This window comes from Molothrus ater, chromosome 21, assembly GCF_012460135.2.
Source record: "Molothrus ater isolate BHLD 08-10-18 breed brown headed cowbird chromosome 21, BPBGC_Mater_1.1, whole genome shotgun sequence".
In the NCBI taxonomy this organism is placed as follows: domain Eukaryota; kingdom Metazoa; phylum Chordata; class Aves; order Passeriformes; family Icteridae; genus Molothrus; species Molothrus ater.
In genome coordinates this window covers 7,097,623-7,116,467 of record NC_050498.2, presented here as the reverse complement: position 1 = coordinate 7,116,467, position 18,845 = coordinate 7,097,623, and the positions used below count along the sequence as shown (strand labels likewise).

At 45.2% G+C, this 18,845-nt stretch overlaps 1 protein-coding gene across 4 annotated transcripts in view; it reads left to right on the top strand.

The window, feature by feature from the left end:
- The window catches only part of FAM222B (family with sequence similarity 222 member B), a 36,284-nt gene extending 17,731 nt beyond the window's left edge, over positions 1 to 18,553 (top strand). For 2 of the 4 annotated variants that reach the window (XM_036395252.1, XM_036395253.1), the window contains exons 2-3: positions 8,123 to 8,250; positions 14,323 to 18,553. In XM_036395252.1, coding sequence (XP_036251145.1) covers positions 8,169 to 8,250; positions 14,323 to 15,896 — 1,656 coding nt within the window. In that variant the 5' untranslated portion in view covers positions 8,123 to 8,168 and the 3' untranslated portion in view covers positions 15,897 to 18,553. The remainder of the gene's footprint in view (positions 1 to 8,122; positions 8,251 to 14,322) is intronic. The other 2 variants (XM_036395255.2, XM_036395254.1) reach the window with 1 other exon arrangement.
- Positions 18,554 to 18,845: the final 292 nt, after the last annotated feature.

Genomic DNA, 18,845 nt, shown 5'->3' with positions numbered 1-18,845 from the left:
CAAGTTATTTTGATGACAGTGCTGGCCTGTGCTCTTAACTGCTGTGGTTCAACTGGAGCATCTTTGCTCCCTCCCCAAATATCCATGGAGCCATATACACCCATAAAATGCATTCCAGGCTGTGCCTTCATCCCCATTTCCCACCAGTACAGCATGAAAAAATTGAAGTTGGAAGTTACCATATAAAAGGAGAAAGTTAATTAAAGGTCAGAGCACTTTAGTATAGTGAAAATTGAGAGGAGGCAGATACAAAGTTATTCAAATTGCTTTTGACTTCAGGCAGGTCGATTTTCCTATTTCTTGCATATGTTCCCATGGTAAAAGTAGTATCTCATCTGTCTCACAACTGACCACTAGTATTTGTGTTTCAAGCACAGCCAGAAATTCTCATTTGAAGCTTTGGCCAGGCCCTACAATTGTTCCAACTTGTCTTTTCTACATCTTTCCTTCACCTTAGAAGTGGCCTGCAACACCTGGCAAGACCTACTTTACTCCTCTGTTGTCTGTCAGCTCCTGCCACGTTGCAGAATACAGAGTTAAATCTAAAAATACTCTTAAAAAGAGGTGAGGGCTTTGAGCAAAGTAAAGTAAGCCACTGATTTGGGTCATGAAAGGGAATTGATGTCACTGGTTCTTCCTTGCAGCTTTCTTGATCTCTGAAGTTCTGTTCTGGGCTGTGAAGATGGAGAGGAGCAGGGGTGAGCAAGTGGTGCTCAGGACAGGGAAAGGTGATCTGTGTCCATTTTTTGTCCTCAGGAGACTGTCCAGACTCTGACCTTGTCAGCCTGATGTGAGAAGTCAAGGTGGTGTTAAATGCTTTGCAGTTTCATTTGCTTCACAGTCTTCAGTGGTAGAAAACTGTCACCCACTGCTGTCCTTTAAATAAGGAGTGACCGTGGCATCAGGTGATTAAATGCTTCATCCAAAATTATGTCAGGAACCTCTGGTGAGCCAGATACTTCCCTCCATCTCTGCTGTCATAGACTAGTCCATCATCAGGAGACCACTGTTCTAACATAAATATGGCCCAAAAACCGGAAGCGAACTGTATAAGGAGTCATGTGCAGTTTTTGCCTGTGTCAGAGTGGTTATGTGGCTTCAGTAATGTTTGTTAAGTGCTTTGATATGCTTTGGTGAAGGACAGAGTGTTAATAATTAAAATTGTAAAGAAGTTCTGGAGCAGCATGGGATTTGACAACCGCTTTCTGGTCTGTTAGTTAACAAAAATGCAAAATATAAATGGACGAATCAGCAGGAATTGAGTAGAACGCACCCTTCCCCCAGCCACCTGCATGGGCTGAGCACAGAAAGCAGCTAATTGTCTGCTCTGCTGCAGAGATGAAAGAAGCTGGTCCTACAACAGGAAAGGCTATTGAACTGCATGAAGGTGGTAAATTATCAGCACTGAAAACCTTTTGAGTCGGTATCTTTACGTGCTCAAAAAGTACATTATTTGTACTGATATTGACAGCGTTCAGGAGCTGATAAAAACAGCGTCTGGTGACGTGAATCTTGTGTTTCAGTGCCTGTAATTAAGAGGTCTATAAAACTGAAACTTGTTTTTTGAAACTCTGCACCATCGCCCTGTTTGGGTGTAGTTGGAGGGTGTGTTTGGTGAGGACAGGCCCTCATAATGGCTTTATCTTGGCCCAGCTAACGAGCTGTTTGCAGAACTGCTCTGATTTGCAGTGGGCAGACTGTAAAGCAGCCTCGTGTTTGTCCATTTTCCTGCTAGCAGTTCCATTTGCAGAGTGCAGGCAGGAGCAGGCTTCTTGCCAGCAACAGCTTCATTCAGATTAGGGCTTTAGTTCAATTATGTCCAATTAACTTTTATTGCAGATAGCAGTGATAATTACTTGCAAGTCAATTTTTTGGCTGTGGTTATCCCAAGGCTAAAGTCTGAGCTTGATGGATTTTAATAACTGAAGTGACGTATAGCTTTTCCTCTTTTTTTTCTTCTTCAGGCCTCAATTAGATGAAAGGTCAGAAGCTATGTAAAAATCCATCTTACAATTAAAGCCAACTGTTCTACTCCTTGGCAGATGCGTTGTACTGTGTTTTAAAATAATCTCTTGGGACAGACCTAAAAAAGGCTTTTTAAACTCAAAGATCATAACCTTGAGCTGGATGCTGCTTTATCCGAGGAGTGAATTTGATGGAGCTGATGTCACACGTGGCAATACCTGAAGCTGAGAGCTGCCTCCTTGGCTTTTTTTAGTGCACTGCATCCTGTTCCAAATTGCTCACCTAGAAGCCTTCAGTGGTAGCCCTTGGGCATGAGGAGTGTGATATGAGCAATATTCCATTTAAGTGCTGTTATCCCAAAGCTGCTTCTTTTTCTTCCTTTTTGGGCGTTGCCATCCCAGCTCGGAGAGAGGAGCAGAGCTGTGCTGTTGCAGCATTTAAATTCTCCCTGCCTTCCCCACCAAACTAATTTTGTTGCCTGAGTAACATTATAAATGGAGGTCAGCCTGAAAGGTGACGTGGTTTACAAGCAAAATCATAGTTAATTAAATGGCAAGAAGCAAAAATTGATTTTGATGGAAACTGTTGCAAGGGCTCCACAAAAGGTCCACCTGAATGCAGAAAGCCAAAGGTCCTGTGTTGGCAGGTGCTGACAGTGCACTCCCTGTGCTACAAAAGGCGACTTTCTATTGTTCAGTTTCCTAGTTATTTATCCCCAAGTCCACTCGATGCTATTGTGATTTATTGCCATTTCAGAGGGCAACTTCTCTGCCCACTGTTTCGCAGTTTTCCATTTATAAAGCATTAAGAGGATGTGATACCAGCTGGTGATGAATACAGTGCTAGTTTGGTAATTTTCTTCCAGGAAATGCTAAGATTTATCTCTAGCTCTTCAGCAGTCCTGGGAAAGGGCCATTCTGGTAAGTGCTCAAAAATAAAGGGCAATTTTAGAGCTGGAAAAAGGCAGGAAGCCTGCAGGATGGGTCTAGACACTGTCAAGCAAAGCATGGCTGCCTGGAAGGAGTTGTGTTGAATGCTGAGTTTGGCAAGAGGGTTCAATGTCTGCCATTGACATGAACAAGTCTTTGAAACCCCTACATTTTAGGTTACTTTGGGAGAGGAAAAAGGAATTATTCTCCTTGGTGTTGAGCAGCCTGCCGGGGGGTAAATGAGACACTGAGTTTCCCTCGGAGCATGAAAATTGGCCCGGATTCAATTACGTTTCCTGGCAAGCTCTCGCAGACATTTGTACCAAAGAAACTTCCCAGCCCGGGTTTGTTTTTGTTGTTGCCTGCAGCATTGATGTGCTCTGAACTTGGCATGTGCTGCTCGGGGGGCTGCCCTAAATCCCGCCCGTGGCTCTGCAACTTCAGGGTGGGGATGGAACTTGATGGAAGTGCCTTGTGACTGAAGGGCAGAGGAGGAGCAAAGCCCAGCAGCCACAAGCCTTTAACAACCCTCACACAGAGGCTTTCGGGACCCCAGGGTGCTGGAAAGTTGGAATAGTTTGGAGCTTTTTTCTTTTGTGTGTGGGTGGATGCTCCTCGAGCTTCCTCCTGGCCTCGGGGCTTTGTGAACAAGCCCACAGTTAATCGTGGAATTTCAAACATGTGTGTTTACTTTCAGGAACCTAACTTTAGACTTTACCAGCTCGCTTTCCTCTAAACTAGCTCAGTTTCCCATGTTTCAGTGGCCAGGGGTGGTTTGGGGGGAGTTGTTTCCTTTGTGTTCTCTCCCTGTAAGGCCTCTCAGGAGCTTCAGAGGCTGGTGTATCTAAAAACTTGGCAATAACTGTATATGTGGTCCATTTATGTGATGATAAAACCGTGTTAGAAATTTCCTAGTAGTTGCTTTACATCTAGATTTTACTCTAGGTTGTAAAAGTGCCACCTGGTCTGAGAAGCACAGAGGCAATAAATACTAAATGTTGAATATAATTCAGAAAATGATAAATTTTTAAGTCAAGAAAGGCAACATTGTGGTAAGTTCTACTGGAACTGATTCCTAGCTCTGCAGGGGTGTCTCTGGGCAGTGGGTTCTTCCATCCTGGTGAGCCTTGTGGTGACAGGGGACACTGTGCTGCCTGGACCAGAAAACATCCTGATGTGCAAGTAAGGCTGAAGGTAATAGTCATTGTGAAGATGTGCCAGTTACCTCCAAATCCCAACCACTGCAAATCCCTCTTAAGCTTAACATGCTTTGATTTAATTATTAATAAATCTTAGGAGAAAAAAAATCTGTTCACATGTCTAAACCTGCTATTTTGTGGAGCATCCTGCAGTACGTGTGCTGTTAAGATTATATCCCGCAGCCAGATTAGATTAAAATCACTTCAAAGAGGGGTATTTATTTATTTATTCCAATCTAATGATTGTTTTCCTCTAGAGATATGCTTTACCTTTTTCATATATATTTTTTCAAGACAGAGCTCGTTGAGCTGCATTTGCCGGTGTACAGAATCTGTTTAAAATGCAGTTTAAAAACTGAAGTTTTCATGGTTCACAGCCCTCCATGGCTGGGTGCCACAGCCTACTGGTGAGATCACTCTCCAGTTTGCAGCTGACTGGTTTAGATGACAGTGTGACTGACCCTGGTACAGTGCAAACCCCTCTCCATTCCAGTTCCCCCAGTAGCACACTGTTCATTCTTGGAGGGGTTGGAGCTTTGCAGGTGCTGGTGCCCACACAAGTCGCCACCGTGGAGCCAGATCTGCTGGTGAGGAGTCCTGATGTGCCAAGTTCAGTTCATCTCCAGCTCTGGACTAATTAGAAGGAATGAACCCAAGCAGGAGGGGCTGATGGGCCCAGCTGCCAATCCTGAGGCAGCCAGTAGTGCTCACCTCCATCCCAAATCCATGCCAGGGATTTCAGTTCAATTCAGCTGGTGTGAGTTGGAGTTGTCCATGCCAGCTCATGCTGGGGAAGAGTCAGTCAGAAAGTAGTAGCCAGGTGCTGAGTATCTCAAAGGGAATAAATGTTAATTAATTTCTAACTAGAAAAAAATAAAAGGGGCGCTTGTCAAGATATTTCAAATGTGTTTGTTTTCAAATACTGAGATCTCAATTATGAAAACCAGTATTGATTTCATAGAGAAGAAAAACTGAAGCGGGATTTAAAAGATAATGAGAAATTCAGCAATGGAGCTATGGTTAGCATTTCTGTACAAGTCTGAATTTCTTTTTCTAATGCTCAGCAGTGACCTAGATGTCACCAATTTGTTTACTGCAAATCAAGCTGAAAGAGTGATTTTTAGGCTTCCACTTCAAATTATTTCTTGTAAGTCCAGTATTTCCTTTAAAATTATTATTGCCACCTCAGTCTTTTATGAACCTTTGGCATTACCTAAAACGATTATCTGCCTGCAGGAACAACTTGCCTTTATAGCTCTCTCTAAAACATTGCTCTCCATACTGGAGCTAAAGCTTCTGTAAATACATGTTTTGACCTTCAAGGAAGCACTGTTGTCATGTAGCAGGAGCCTGGCTATTCCGAGGTGAATGCTGTGACCACTCCTAATCACTTGTTCTCTCTCTAATGTGCCATTATCCTGTTTATTGCTGTGTGCACCTCGCTGGGGCACTTGAGCAAGAGGTTTTCTGAGAGCGTCACAGTTCAGGCTCTAATGAGCGTTAATGATGGAGCAGGTGAGCAAACCCTCCCCTCATCCTGCTGCCAGAAATGCTGCTCCCTCAGTCAGAGCACGGCTGGGCTCTTTCAGGGCTGCACACAAACTTGCCATCAATTAAATAATGTTTTAGACACCGACCTCCTTTGGGCCTGCAGGGATAGGAAGTGAATCCTTGCTTGGTGTCAAACGTTATTGGAGTAAAAGGTGGATGCTCAGATGAATATGGGAATAGTGTGATCTGTTTTTCTGTCTACAGTGAAGGCTCTTAATTTTGTTTGTCTGCTTTTCACCGAGAAATAGGTCTTGTTTGTGCCAGCCTTCTGAAGTTGATGAAATGAGGAAAAAAAGGAAAATACAATTATTATTTTTTTCTTGCTGACTGTGGGTGTTTCTGTTGCTTACTCAGGTAAAGCTCTGACAACTCACAGTGGTTTTGTCTTCTGATTAAAAGGAGCTGGATTCTTGTTTTGTCTTTTTGGTCTTGCTGGGCATGATTTGGGACGAGGAGCCGCTGCCCACAGGCTGTTTGCAAAGTTTCACTGAATGTTGTGTACCCACAGTCATGACTGCATCTCATCTATAAAGGCTGAGCAACTTTTCAGTTCCTCAAGCAATTCCTTGATGTTGTGGATGTGACAGGTCTTCAGTCATCATTTCTGAAAGACTCCAAGAATTCCATCTCCTTCAGAGAATCAGAAGAAAATCCAGGTTTAGGTTTCTTTTACCAGGTTTTACATATCTTGGACTTTGTGCAGTGCAGATTGTTGCTGTCTCCTCGGAATGAAATGGAGAATGATACAAATGTGTTTTGTTAGTGGTAGTGCTGTCAGCCCTGCACCTTGGTGAGGTGCTGTGTGTGTTTCTCACGGCACCAGGTCTGTGTTACTCTGCGTGGGAAGGGTGAATGGGCAACAGCCTCGATTGTCAGACTGACATTCAGTGCCCAAAACTATTTTTGTTAGTCACAGTGGCACCCAGCAGGCTCGGTCAGCTTTGGACAGCACTCAGTGAAGATGCAGAATCTCTCATAAATTAATATTTGTATGAGATTTCTTGGCCGTTGGTTTAATCAACCTTTGCGTGTTGAGCTGAGGAGATGCATAAACATGGAGCTAATGAGCTGTACACAGTGAGTAATTGCTGTGCTGCAGGAAAGCTTCGTGTCCACGCTGCTCACTCCACTGCTGCCAGGTTCCATGGGCACTCTGGCCTGTGCTGGCTTTGCATTCAAAAGGTCTCTGCAGAAATCTGCTGTGGGAGGTTTCTGGAGCGTGAAGGTGGCAGTGCCGACAGTGTCACATCGCTGTCATCGCGTTGTTTGTGCCGTCTCAGCAGTGAGACTCTTTCAGAAGTGGCCTCTTAGAGGTTTTGGCAGATGTGGCTTCTCATGTCTGGGCTCAAGCTTTCTCCTTCCGCCCCTTTTGATCTTTGAATGCTTTCTCAGTTGTTTTAATTGGGGTTTGTGAAACAATGACTAAAATTAAATCACCTTACAAATCTTGAATCCTTCAACTCTTCCTATGTTTTGGAGGTCGTATAACAAGTCCCAAAGCCTTTCTAGCTGCTCCTTAGGTGTTTTGCTCTGTATAGCAGCACTGATGCTTGTGGACATCTGGACAAGGAGAAAAAAATCTGATTTCTCCAGCTTGGTTCTGTCACCCTGTTTCCCAGAACTTTCTAAAGTGCTGCAGCCAGGAGGATTTGAGCAAGGGCTTGGACCAGATGGCCTCTAGAAATCTTGTTCCAGCTTAAATCTCTGTAATTCTGGTAACATTGGACATTTTGAGCCCCAGTTAGCCTTGTTGCTGGGATCCCTCTTTGCACAGCAGTGGTGGGATTTGAGGGGAGTTGTGCCATGTTTGTGTACAAAGAGATTTAGTGCTCCATTTCAAGGTTTGATTTCTTAAATGCTGGAGCAAACAGAAGAGGATGGTGGCACCTCTGCAGCCCCTTTGTGCACATCTTGCTGTTACCTGCCCCACAGCACCTCGGGTTAGCAAATCTTTGCTGAAATGAAGGAAGTTGTAGCCATTCATCTTTCAGCCTAATGGACCACAGAAATTACAAGCTGTAGCATGCAGCCTAATCTTGCCACAAGGCAGAGTGCTGCATACTTTGCCTTCAATTTATGCATGCCATGCCTTTTTGTTAAGTGCAAAAAGAGCAGTTGACAGAGTTTCTCCAGAGAAGTTGCCTTGGTGGATAGCAGTGCATTTCAGCATAGTGAAATGAGTGATGGTGGTTCCTTTACCATTCATAACAACCACCTTTGAAATGTGAGGACAGAGCTATGGATTATTCTCTGTGTGTCAAGCAGCAGAGGAGAGCACAGCAGCTATTTTGGTTTTAACCCTGCAGATGACCCAGTTCTTGAAGTATTTCCGTTGCTGTTAGGAGATGCAGTCAGGGCTGGAGCAGCGGTCGCACATCTGTGCTTGGTCAGGCCTTCACCCAGGGATGGCTCTTTGCCTCTTTCTTTTCTCTGTTCCTCCTTGTATTATAACTTTGAATTGTCTCTCTGTTGTTGCAGTGTGCAGAGGAGTGAATGCCCCATGTTGTGTTAGTGCCTGTCTGCCATGCTGGCCTGTCTGCCAGGACCAGGCGACCTCTCCTTTCAGCTTCTTTCTTACACGCAGATGAACACTGGACTTCAGAAATGTGAGTGATGTTTTGTCTGCAGGATGTGGTTAACTGTTAAATCTGGCTCTGGTACCGCTGTGACATAAACATTTAGGATACAATGGAAAAACTATTTAATGTAGTCTTTCTTTTGTTATGCCTTCAAGGCATCTGTCAATAAAGGCTCTGAGAAATGGCTGTAGAGGTTCACATGTGTGCAGCTCCTCTGTTCCTGGCTCTGAAAAGGTTAATTTAACCACAGCAGGATGCAGCAAGTGAGGTTCCTGTGAGATTCGTGCCTCTCTGCTGAAAAGGTTTTGTGCTAAAAGTGTGCCAGCTGATTTGCTTCTCAGCACAACTTTTTCCTCAGTCTTTTTCGCTTCCCTTCGTGCAATTACTCGTAGACGCCAATAAAAGTTAGATCAGTCTAATGCAAACCTTTTGAGGTCAGCAGCTCTTGCTCTACATACCTGGGGCTTATACTGCAAATATTAGTGAGCTAGCCTAAATTACTAAAGTTCAAAGTTTCCATCTTCTTCTGATGTCTCTTTGGTGCCTCTGAAAATATGTCTGCAGAGTGCTCTGATAATTCTTTTTTGATAACTTCAGTCATTTTTTTTCATAGTTGTACTGGTATTTTTAAGAACAACTTGTGCTTGGGAATGTAAGTTTATTGACTAGAGGTTTTTTTCACTCTGTCTCTCCTCTTTATCGCTGAAGTAGCACACTGATTGTTCAGCTGAAATTTCAGAAATGCCAAGATTTCTATGTAAGGTCTGTGTACTTGGTTCTTAGGGCTGTGACCTGTCTCTTGTGTTTGAAATGTGCATTGGGAGATCTCAGTTTGCTGATGCACTCATTGCTTTTTGAACCCAAGTGATTTACAGTCCACTTGTAGCTAAATTGTTCTTACAGTGAGGCTTGTGATGCTGCAGAAAATAAATAGGGAAGATAATTTTGCACTTAAGAGTGACCTGCTCATGGTCATGGTCCTGCCAGAAGTGACTGACACGGTTCACATACACACCTGAGCTCCCCCCCAGCACTTCTGCTGACTCCATGGGCTTGGTAATTATAATATCACCCAACAACAATTAAAATCTTCACTCACCAAAGGACTGGTGATGGTATCAGACTGGGCATCCCCTCCTTTCTTGTTCCTGTTTCCAGTGTGAACATTGCCTGTGGGGTGAGGATGTGCCCAGGTCTGTGCATTGCGTGAGATTTCTTTGTCAGAGCTTAGTTCTGAAAGCAAAATGTTGAGGTTCATGTGAGGGCAGCTGTGCATAAATCAGGTATTTGCTAATTACAGCTTTACAAGGCAACCTGCTGGTATGTTGGGCAGTTTTCCTCACCTGATGGTACCTGTGCTGTTCCTTGGAGATCTGCAGATCCATGTGCTGAAAGCATTGCTGTGTCCTGCTCAGTGAAGAGCTTTGGGAGCTGCATTTCAAAGAATTTAGGACATAAAGTAGCTGGCAGGCACGGGCTGGCAGTGGTAATGCTCAGCTGTTGGGTTTGTTCTGATTTTATGGAAGATGAGGCTGCTGGTACAGACCTTGCTCAGCCCCTCTGCAGATGTGGGCAGGATTAATTGGTGCATTTCTCTTCTGCTGGAGATGCATGAGTAGCCCAGCCCCTGGCCAGGGCAGAGCTGAGTTAATGAGCATTTTTTAATGAACAGTGACTTGAGACTTTGATGGGGGGTGGAAGCAGGCTGTAATAATAGTGCTATTGCTTTTATAAAAGCTACAGAATTCCACAGGATTGCCTTTTTCCAGACTTACAGTGTTTGTATAAATAATTTTTAAGTGTCGTTTTCTGGATCAGACTTCTCATTAGTGTTCAGAAATCCATATTAGCTCAATTACCTTTTTTTTCCATATTCACTCTCTAATAAGGGGCTTGTTCTTACAAGTGGTCTGTGCAGTAGGAGTCTGGTAGATTAATATGCACATATTTTTTCCTTTAGAAACTGGTGGCTAAAGGACTTCCAATCTCAGTATTTTTTGTTGAATTCCAACCTGAGTTCAGGCTAACCCTAGAATTCCTTTTCCACACAGGGGATTTCTCACAGGGCCAGTATTGATATTCTCTCCTTCCTGCCAGTGACTCCGGTATAAACCTGACTGGTCAATTGGGATATTTGAGGCAGGATTGTTCAGGTTGTGTCTGCAGCTGCTGTTGGATATAGCAGCAGTCCCAAACCTTCTGGGGAGGAAAAAAGGTCATTTTTCTGTGACAATGGTACAAAATCAAGTGAAAGGTGCTTCTTAGGAAGTGTTTTGTTAGGAGGGGACATCAGAAAAGAGAAGATTGGACTGAATGTGGGATCATCAGCTAAACTGAGTCTTTTGGGGAGGGCTCTTTCTGTAAAGCCTTTAGAGAAACTGCTAAAATTGAGGGGTGAATGCAGAAGGTGGACACAGCTGGTTCTGGCTCGTCCCAGTGCAGGAGCTCTCATTAGGTAGCAATCCTGAAGGCCTGTTTGTATTTTGTTTAATGACAATGAAAATTTAACCATAGGCAGCTTTTAAAAAGCAGTGGGTTTTAAAGTCTTAATGTGAAATGCACTTAAAAGATGTTCCATTAGTGCTGAGGTGAGGCAGGGAAATCTGTCTCATTCCATGACAAAAATAGCTGCAGTGGTGAGAGCAGGAGTGTGACCAGAGGAATCGGTTGCCACGGGATTAGCAGGAGTTGTGAACCTGCAGCTCACCAGTTTATTGGGGTAATTGCTCATATGCACAGCTTTGCCTTGTGATAAACATGAAATAATTACTTTTCAATGAAAGTATTCTGCCTTGCATTCACCATTAGGGAGCTTCCTGGAGCTCATCCCATTGTTCTCCTAATGAAGCTTCTTCCTCTGCCGTTGCCTCATCATTTTATTATGGCCTGATCTGGAATTCTTCCTCTTGCACACAAATGATGATATTCCAATTCCAGCATTTTCTTTCAGACTATTCTAGCAGGTTTTTCATTCACTTAGTTACCAGAACTAACTGTTCTTTACTGGTTTGTAGGGTATTTGTATGGGATATTCAGATTCTTGCTCGCCGTGTAATGCCTTTCTTCTAATATTTTACTGCCTTAATTACTACAGTCATGGAATCTTGCCTGTGGAACTACTAGCAAAGCACTTTGGGGCACTCAGAAATACATCACCTTCAGGCCTGAGTAACATGGCTGAGTTAGCCTGGAGTAAAAGGAGCATCATCTTACCTGTGCATAAACCAGGTGCTGTTTGGAATGGTGTTGGGTTCAGAAGATCCCATCCAAGGGATTTAAAAGGTGGTTTGCATTTGGTAGGATGCCAGACTTGATGCTGGGGTGTTATTTAAGTTTAGCTGAGGGGTTATTTTCTCTCAGAGGAAGGAATTCTTCCAGGTTTGGGAGTAGAGGTGTGTCTGACTGACTGATGGCTGCAGCCTGTTCAAACAGCCATGTTTTAGATGCTTCCTGAAACTTCTGTGTAACAGAAAATCAGATGTTTGGATAAAAGAACACTCAGTGTGTCTGTTTAGTGTTTATATTTAATTCACTGATTTGCCTGTAGAAATGTAAACCAGGCTGGGAAATTTTGATGGCAAAGGTGTCTTAAAGTATCTCCTTAATTTTTCATCTGAAAATAGAATGTGTCAGTGTCTGCAAGCATAACATAAACCATAACACAGGCAGGTATGGGCTCCTTTGTCCTTTGATTCTTCTCTGGTTCATGGGGGGGTTGCCAGGGTCATGTCTTGGGGAAGAAACAGACCTTAATGAGCGTGGGCAATGCTAAAAATAAAGGTTGGGAGTTCATGAAGGTCTTGGCTTTTGAGGCAGGGTGATACTGGCAAATGCCATTCGGAGGCTCTCCTCTCCGTTAGGAGCACAGCAGCTCTCTCAAAAGGGCAGATATAAACACCTGCCTGCAGAGACAGGTACAGGGATGTGCACAGAGAGATGTTTGGGTTAATATTTCCTTTGATTAAGAGAAAGGGATGATATGTGCCAGTGTCTGGGCAGCACAGGAGGTACAGGTACAACTGGCGCCGTGGTACGAGCTGTGCTAGAGATGGGAGACAAACTGCCTGTAAAGCTTCTTATTTCACAAAAAGATATTTTTAATATTTCCATAATTAACCTTTCTTCTGGTATCCATTCTATTTTCCATTTTCTGACCTTTCTTTTCTGAAAGTGAGAGCTCTTAGAGCAGAGCTGCTCTCCCTCATCTGTGACAACAGGAAGCTGCAGGATGCAAAGAGAGAAGTGGCTGGTACTCATCTTTTGAGGCAATTTGCTTGAAAGAATCAGAGGTGGATTTTCAAGAGGAAGGGCTGTTTGCCTGGGAGCAGAATACTCTTTGCTGGAGCATTAAATTTCCTTGGGTCAGAGGGCCAGATATGGGGCTGGGATATTCTTGGGTGGATGCCACATTCCATGTTCTCTTAGCACAGCAAATAGCACAGAGATGCTGAAAATTTTAGGAAAAAGGATGGGCATTTTTTTCCAGTGAACTGTTTGCAAGGTAAGGTGGTGGGGGGGAAACAAGCAAAAGCTAAATTGGATTGTCAAAGCTGCAAGCCATTATTTGAAGATTATAAAATCAGCAGGAGTCCCATAGGAGTTAGGCAGCAGAGCTGTGGTGGGAAACAGCCCAACTCTCTGCTTGGAATGTGATTATGGCAAGAGACACACACATTTCCCTAGAGTTCTGAAGTTCTTTGCAGGAGCAGTTGGAGCTTGTGAGCCAGGTAGGTATCTGGTAAATCAGAGGAAGTGGAACCACACCTCTGTCTCCAGGAGGCTTTTGTCTCTGTCTGGGGACTAGCATGTTTTTAATCCTGTGAGGTAATCACATCACTTTGCCATGTGATGTGGGGATGTTGTCCTTAGCAAGGTGCCACCTTGAAAAGTCAGCTGAGGAAATAATTGCAGGCCATAAAATAATCAGCCTCCTTCCATTTGCTGAGTTTGGGCTGACAAGAGCTTCCTAATGCACAGAAAGACACTCAGTGCTTTCAGATGTCAGCACCTAGGAAGGGAGTGGGGTGTAAATGGAGGCTTGAGCTGAAGCTTTGATGTGCGTGGGGTTTGCAGGGCAAGGGTTTGGTAATGGGGGGATGCAGGAGCTGCTCAGGAGCTTCCCCTGTCTCTGACGGAGCCATCTGGCTCCAGGATGGACACACCGCTGGAACAACTGATTTAAGAAGGGGGAAAAACCTGCACAACTGCAGCTGGAGAGAGGAGTGAGGATTTGTGAGAGGAACAGCTCTGCACAGACCCCCAGGGCACTGCACAAGGAGGGGGAGAAGATGCTTCAGGCTCTGGAGCAGAGATTCCCATGCAGCTCATGGTGAGGCAGCTGTGTCCATCTCCCTGTGCTGTGGAGGTGGAGAAAGTCAGGAGTGGAGTTGAACCCCAGAAGAAGGGAGGGGTGGAAGGAAGAGGTTTTTATTTCTCATTACCCTACTCTGATTGGATTGGTAATAAATTAAACTAATTTCCCCAGGTCTGTTTTGTCCATTTTGGCGAGTGCTATCTCCCCTTCCTTTTTCTGACCCCATGTGTTTCTTCTTCCATGCCTGGCTGAGGAAGGGGGTGGCAGAGCAGCTTTGGGGGCACCTGGTGCCCAGCCAGGGTCAGCTCACCATAGTATGGTTCCCACCTCAGGATTGCAGGGGCTTCATGTTTAATTCATATCTTTCTGATTTGGAATTCCACGATAAAAATACTGAGAATGGTTTGAAGAGTGATGAGGAGGCATCTTAAATTAAGAGACTAAAAACCAGCCCACCACTGCAAGCTGTGAGGAATATTTCAGCTGGAGACAGTCTGATGTTTATAACACATTACCTGTTTTTGTCCAACTGCGAACATACTCTGATGAGAACATGGTTTTGTTTTGCTCCCCCGGGCAGGTCTTGCCTTAAGCTGAACTGGGGCTTGTGTTGGTCACCAGGTAATAAAGGGAATGAGGCGTCTGCTCCATGACCCGCTGGTCTGGCAGGATGAAGTTTCCTTGCCTCTTGAATCCTTGGAGATTTTCTCCCCTTGTTGTGTGACTGTCTTGCCCTGGGCTTGATCCCTTGCTTACCAGAACTGACCAATTTCCTTTCTCCACAGGGGACACTACACAGAAAATGAGATCTGCACAGTATCCTACCCCAGCAGAATTGGATGCTTATGCTAAGAAGGTCGCCAACAATCCACTGACTATAAAAATCTTTCCGAACAGCGTCAAGGTTCCCCAGAGGAAACACATACGCCGTACTGTGAACGGACTCGATACTTCGGGCCAGAGGTACAGCCCCTACCCATCTCAGGCCACCACCAAAACCGGCCTGCTGGCCATAGTCAAATCCCCAGCGAAGGGAATCATCAAGGACTTTGACGGGACGCGCGCGCGCCTGCTGCCGGAGGCGATGATGAACCCCCCCTCCACGCCCTACGTTGCACCAAGCACTTTATCCCACCCCCAGGCGCTCGCTCGCCAGCAGGCTCTCCAGCATGCACAGACTTTGCCGCACCCCCAGAGCATCCCGCAGCACCCTCAGGGTATTCCACAGCCACCCAGCTTACCGCACCCTCAGGGGATCCCGCAGGCGCTGCCGCACCCGCAGAACATGCAGCAGCAGCAGCAGCCGCAGGGCTTGCAGCACCCTCAGCCCATGGCACACCAGACCCTGCAGCACGCCCCGAACCCGCTGCTGCAGCCGGGTTTGCACGGAGGCAGAAAGATGCCGGACGCAGACGCGCCGCCGAATGTGACCGTGTCTACCTCAACCATTCCCCTCTCTATGGCTGCCACCCTGCAGCAGAACCAGCCACCGGACCTGAGCAGCATTGTGCACCAGATTAACCAGTTCTGCCAGGCCAGAGCTGGCATTAGCACTACCTCAGTGTGTGAGGGACAGATCGCAAACCCCAGCCCTATAAGTCGCAACCTGCTTATCAATGCAAGTACCAGGGTATCTACTCACAATGTCCCTACACCCATGCCTTCCTGTGTAGTAAACCCTGTCGACCATGCTGCTGCTGCTATTCCTCCTGCCTCTGTTAATGTGCCCATGGTCAATATTAACAGGGTGCCACCCGCCTACCAGAACGAAATCAAATCGGTTGCGTGGAACCAGCACCAGCTTGCACATCTGCAGCAAATGTGTGGGGATGCTGCTGGGCCTGCTGGACTCGCAGGGAAGCACCCTCAGAGAGAGATTGCAGGGCAGAGTTTCCCTGGCAAAACTTCCAACTACCCTCAAGAACTGTGCATGGGCCAGTCCTTCAGCTTGAAGCCCCCCATCGAGAAGCCTACGCCTTCTCCTCCTGTGAACGGGTTGCAGGGACCTTTGCCATATACCAATGGGCACTATTTCCAGCCCCTCTGGAATAACATTCTGCCCACGCCCAACAGTGACAGCTCTGGGTCCCAGGACCTCACCATGCCTTTCCATGGGGGACAGCCAGCGGGAGCGACGCTGGATTGTGCAGGAGGAACTCATTACAGAGCTGGAGCTGGCCCATCCAGCCAGAATAATGTGATGCAGACCATGGATTACCTAAGTGGGGACTTCCAGCAGTCCTGCTTCCGAGACCAGAGCATGGCCGTGCTGGGAAAAGTCCATCGGCCTCCCATGAACCGAGCACCTGAACCAACCGATAGTCGAAATCTTCATATTCAACACCCAGGGTATAGATAGGCTGCAGTCACTTTCACAGACAAAAAAAAAAAAAAAAATTATAGGTTTTAGTCTTAATTTTAATTAATAAGCAAGGCGTTTTTAACTTGCAAACTTGTGTGATCATTATAGTACCCATTGGAAGAAGACATACTGTATATTTAAAGAGCTTTGCTTACATGTTATCTCTCTCCTTTATGCATCAAATATTTAACATGCCTTTTGTGTCAAAGAATTTCATTACACTACTTCACGCCACAGCTGTTTCCTCACAGCAGATTCCCCCTTTGTGCAGCTTTTTTTTTTTTTTGCCTTCTGCTGAGCAGCTCCTCGCTGGACTGAGGTTGAGTTGCTGCAGGGTTTTGCAGCCACATCTGTGCTCCAGTGAGAGCGAGGTAGTGTAGCTGCTTCCATTTCCATCTCAATTTCCTCACAAGATTAAGAGCAACAGAATTTTGTCAGGGAGTAGGGCTTGTTTTCAACTCAAAAGCCCATTTCATTAATGCATTAAACATTGACCATTTGCACTGTCTAGAGGCCTGTGTAATTGAAAAAGAGCCTACGTTTGAAAAGAGCCAGCTAGGGGTATGTATTTAGGCTTTAATAGAGGGAGAAGCTTTTCAGCTGTTTCTTGCCCATGTTTATCATTTAGACTTTGTCCAAAGTCAAAAGTCTCTGGCAGATTTTTCTGACACTTTGTATTTTCTGGACAGGGTATGAGGAGGGGAACGGCGGGTTTGGGATGAAGGCAGCCACGGGGAGTTGCCTTTCTTCGTGTTCCCCCTCCCCAGTGCCCTTCCACCAGCCTCAAAGCTCATGTTGTCTGAATCCCTCGCTGCTAGGAGTCTGGCCAGCCTCGTGTGAAGGAAATCCAGACCCACTGACAACTCCAAAAAGGGTTCAGCCACTTCTCTGGAAGCTGGAATTACTGCCAGGGTGAGGAGATGCAGCTCAGCCCATCCCCAGTGCAGTGAGCGCTGTGGGATGGGAGTTGGTTGGTCTGAATCAAAGCTCCTCTCACAAGCCACTGTGGGATTGACAGTCCCCTGTTCCTCTCCATCAGAACACCCCAGCGGATTTAATGGAACAATTCTTCTCCCTGGGAATTAGTGAAGCTATTTTTAACATCCCTTTTTCCCAGGGTCTCGGTGCCTAACTCCTTCTGTTCCTTCCCCACGTCACTTCCAGCAGCCAGTTGAGTCAGTGACTGTAGGACACTAACTACTGGGTAACCTCAGCATCTTGTTCTCCTCTGTGTACCAAAACATCCCTTTCCTTTCTAACAGCCGAATTTATTGTAAGTAGAAAATTCCTCATCTCTGTTAACGAGACTAATACTTGAACATAATGATCACTATCAAGTTTGGAAATTAAAAAAAAAAAGAAAAAAAAGAAAAAAAGAAGAAGAAGAAGAAAAAAGTTTAAAAAAATAAATGCATTGATTCTTTCTATGTACACTGGCTAAAAAATATTGCTCTACACTGTAACTTTTAAGTGTAATATTTCTGTATGAATGTCGCCTGGTAGTGTGGGTTTGAGTAGCATTGTGTATGGGTGAACCCACTGGCCTCTGCCATCCACTGGCCTCCCTCACAGCCCTTGGAAAAACAAAGCCTTAAGTATTTGCTCCTTGAACTTTCCTTAATGAGCATGGTTTAAAAAAAAATCTTAAAGACATCATACAAAATTAAAAAAAAAAAAATTTAAAAAAAAAGTTTTGAAGTGACGTCATAGTTGGCTAGAGATTCTTAAAGGTTTTTCGTAAATGGGAAAATTAGAAAACATTTATTTGTATTTTTTTAATTTAGAATGTGTAGTCCTGGGCTGTAACAAATATTTAGGTTTCAAAGCTTAGCAGAGTACATTTCTGACTCCTTGTAAGTTAGTACACTTATATCATGTCATTATTTAAATTCTTTTAAGTGTACTATAACCCGTTCTTTAGTGGTAACTCCTGAGCAAAGTTAAGCAATTTGACTAAAGACGGATTAAATTATGTGTTGGCTTGTGTTGCCTTATATTTAAAAAAAGGAAAAATTGCCTGATTGTGTTATGCCAAATGATAGCAACATGAAGTCCTAATTTATTGTTTATAATCGTATTCCTGCAGTCTTTGTGAAAACTGGTAAATATACATCTATGAAAGAACGAAAATCCTGAGGCTTTTCATGCAATATTTTTCTGAATCCATTCTGTTGGAGCCAGAGTTCGAGTCTGAAGCTGCTTCCCCTACAGTCACCCCGTCGTTTTCCCCATCCCAAACCCAACCCCAGTGAGGGCTGTGCTCTGACCTCACCCCTCCCTGCCCAGTCAGTCACTGTAAGGTGTTCTGCTCCTTTTTACTAAATCAAACCTTGGCCTCTCCTCTGGTCCGTAGCCTGCTCCAAATCTTAACCCAGACTGTTACTAAAAGCTAATTTTTAACTCCTGCTCTTCTCCTGAGAGCCTGAGCAGAGTCCTGTGCCGTGGTGGTGGTTGCCTGGGAGGTGTTTGGTGGTGTTGGCAGCACGCTGTGAGTTTTTGGGGACTGTTCTGCACAGGTACAGCCACAACCTCCGAGGCTTTGCCCCGGTACAGCAGGACCGGGAAGCAAAATTCCTGCTGAGACTCATCCAGGTGGGACATTGCTTGAAAAAAAATAAGAATCATTTTACTATTAAAATATACTGAAACCTTTCCTTTTGGTCTGGCAGTGAGATTTTTCTTTGAACTGACCCTTTTCACCTCTGCAGCAGTGCTGTTGTGATGGGCTCCCCATCCTTCCCTGCTCAGCCCTAAAGAGAAGCGCTGTCCTGCCTCATTCCCAGGTGGGATGTTGGGAGCAAAGGTTGGATCCGTGGTGTAGGTGCCCAGGGTGGGGGTCTGGCTGTGGCACTGTCACCAGGGCGAGGAAGGAAGAGCCTTGTGGTGCCTCGTGTGGCAGGAGCTGTGCCCTGCTCTCCTGGAAATGTGGAAAAACCTCCCGTGGTT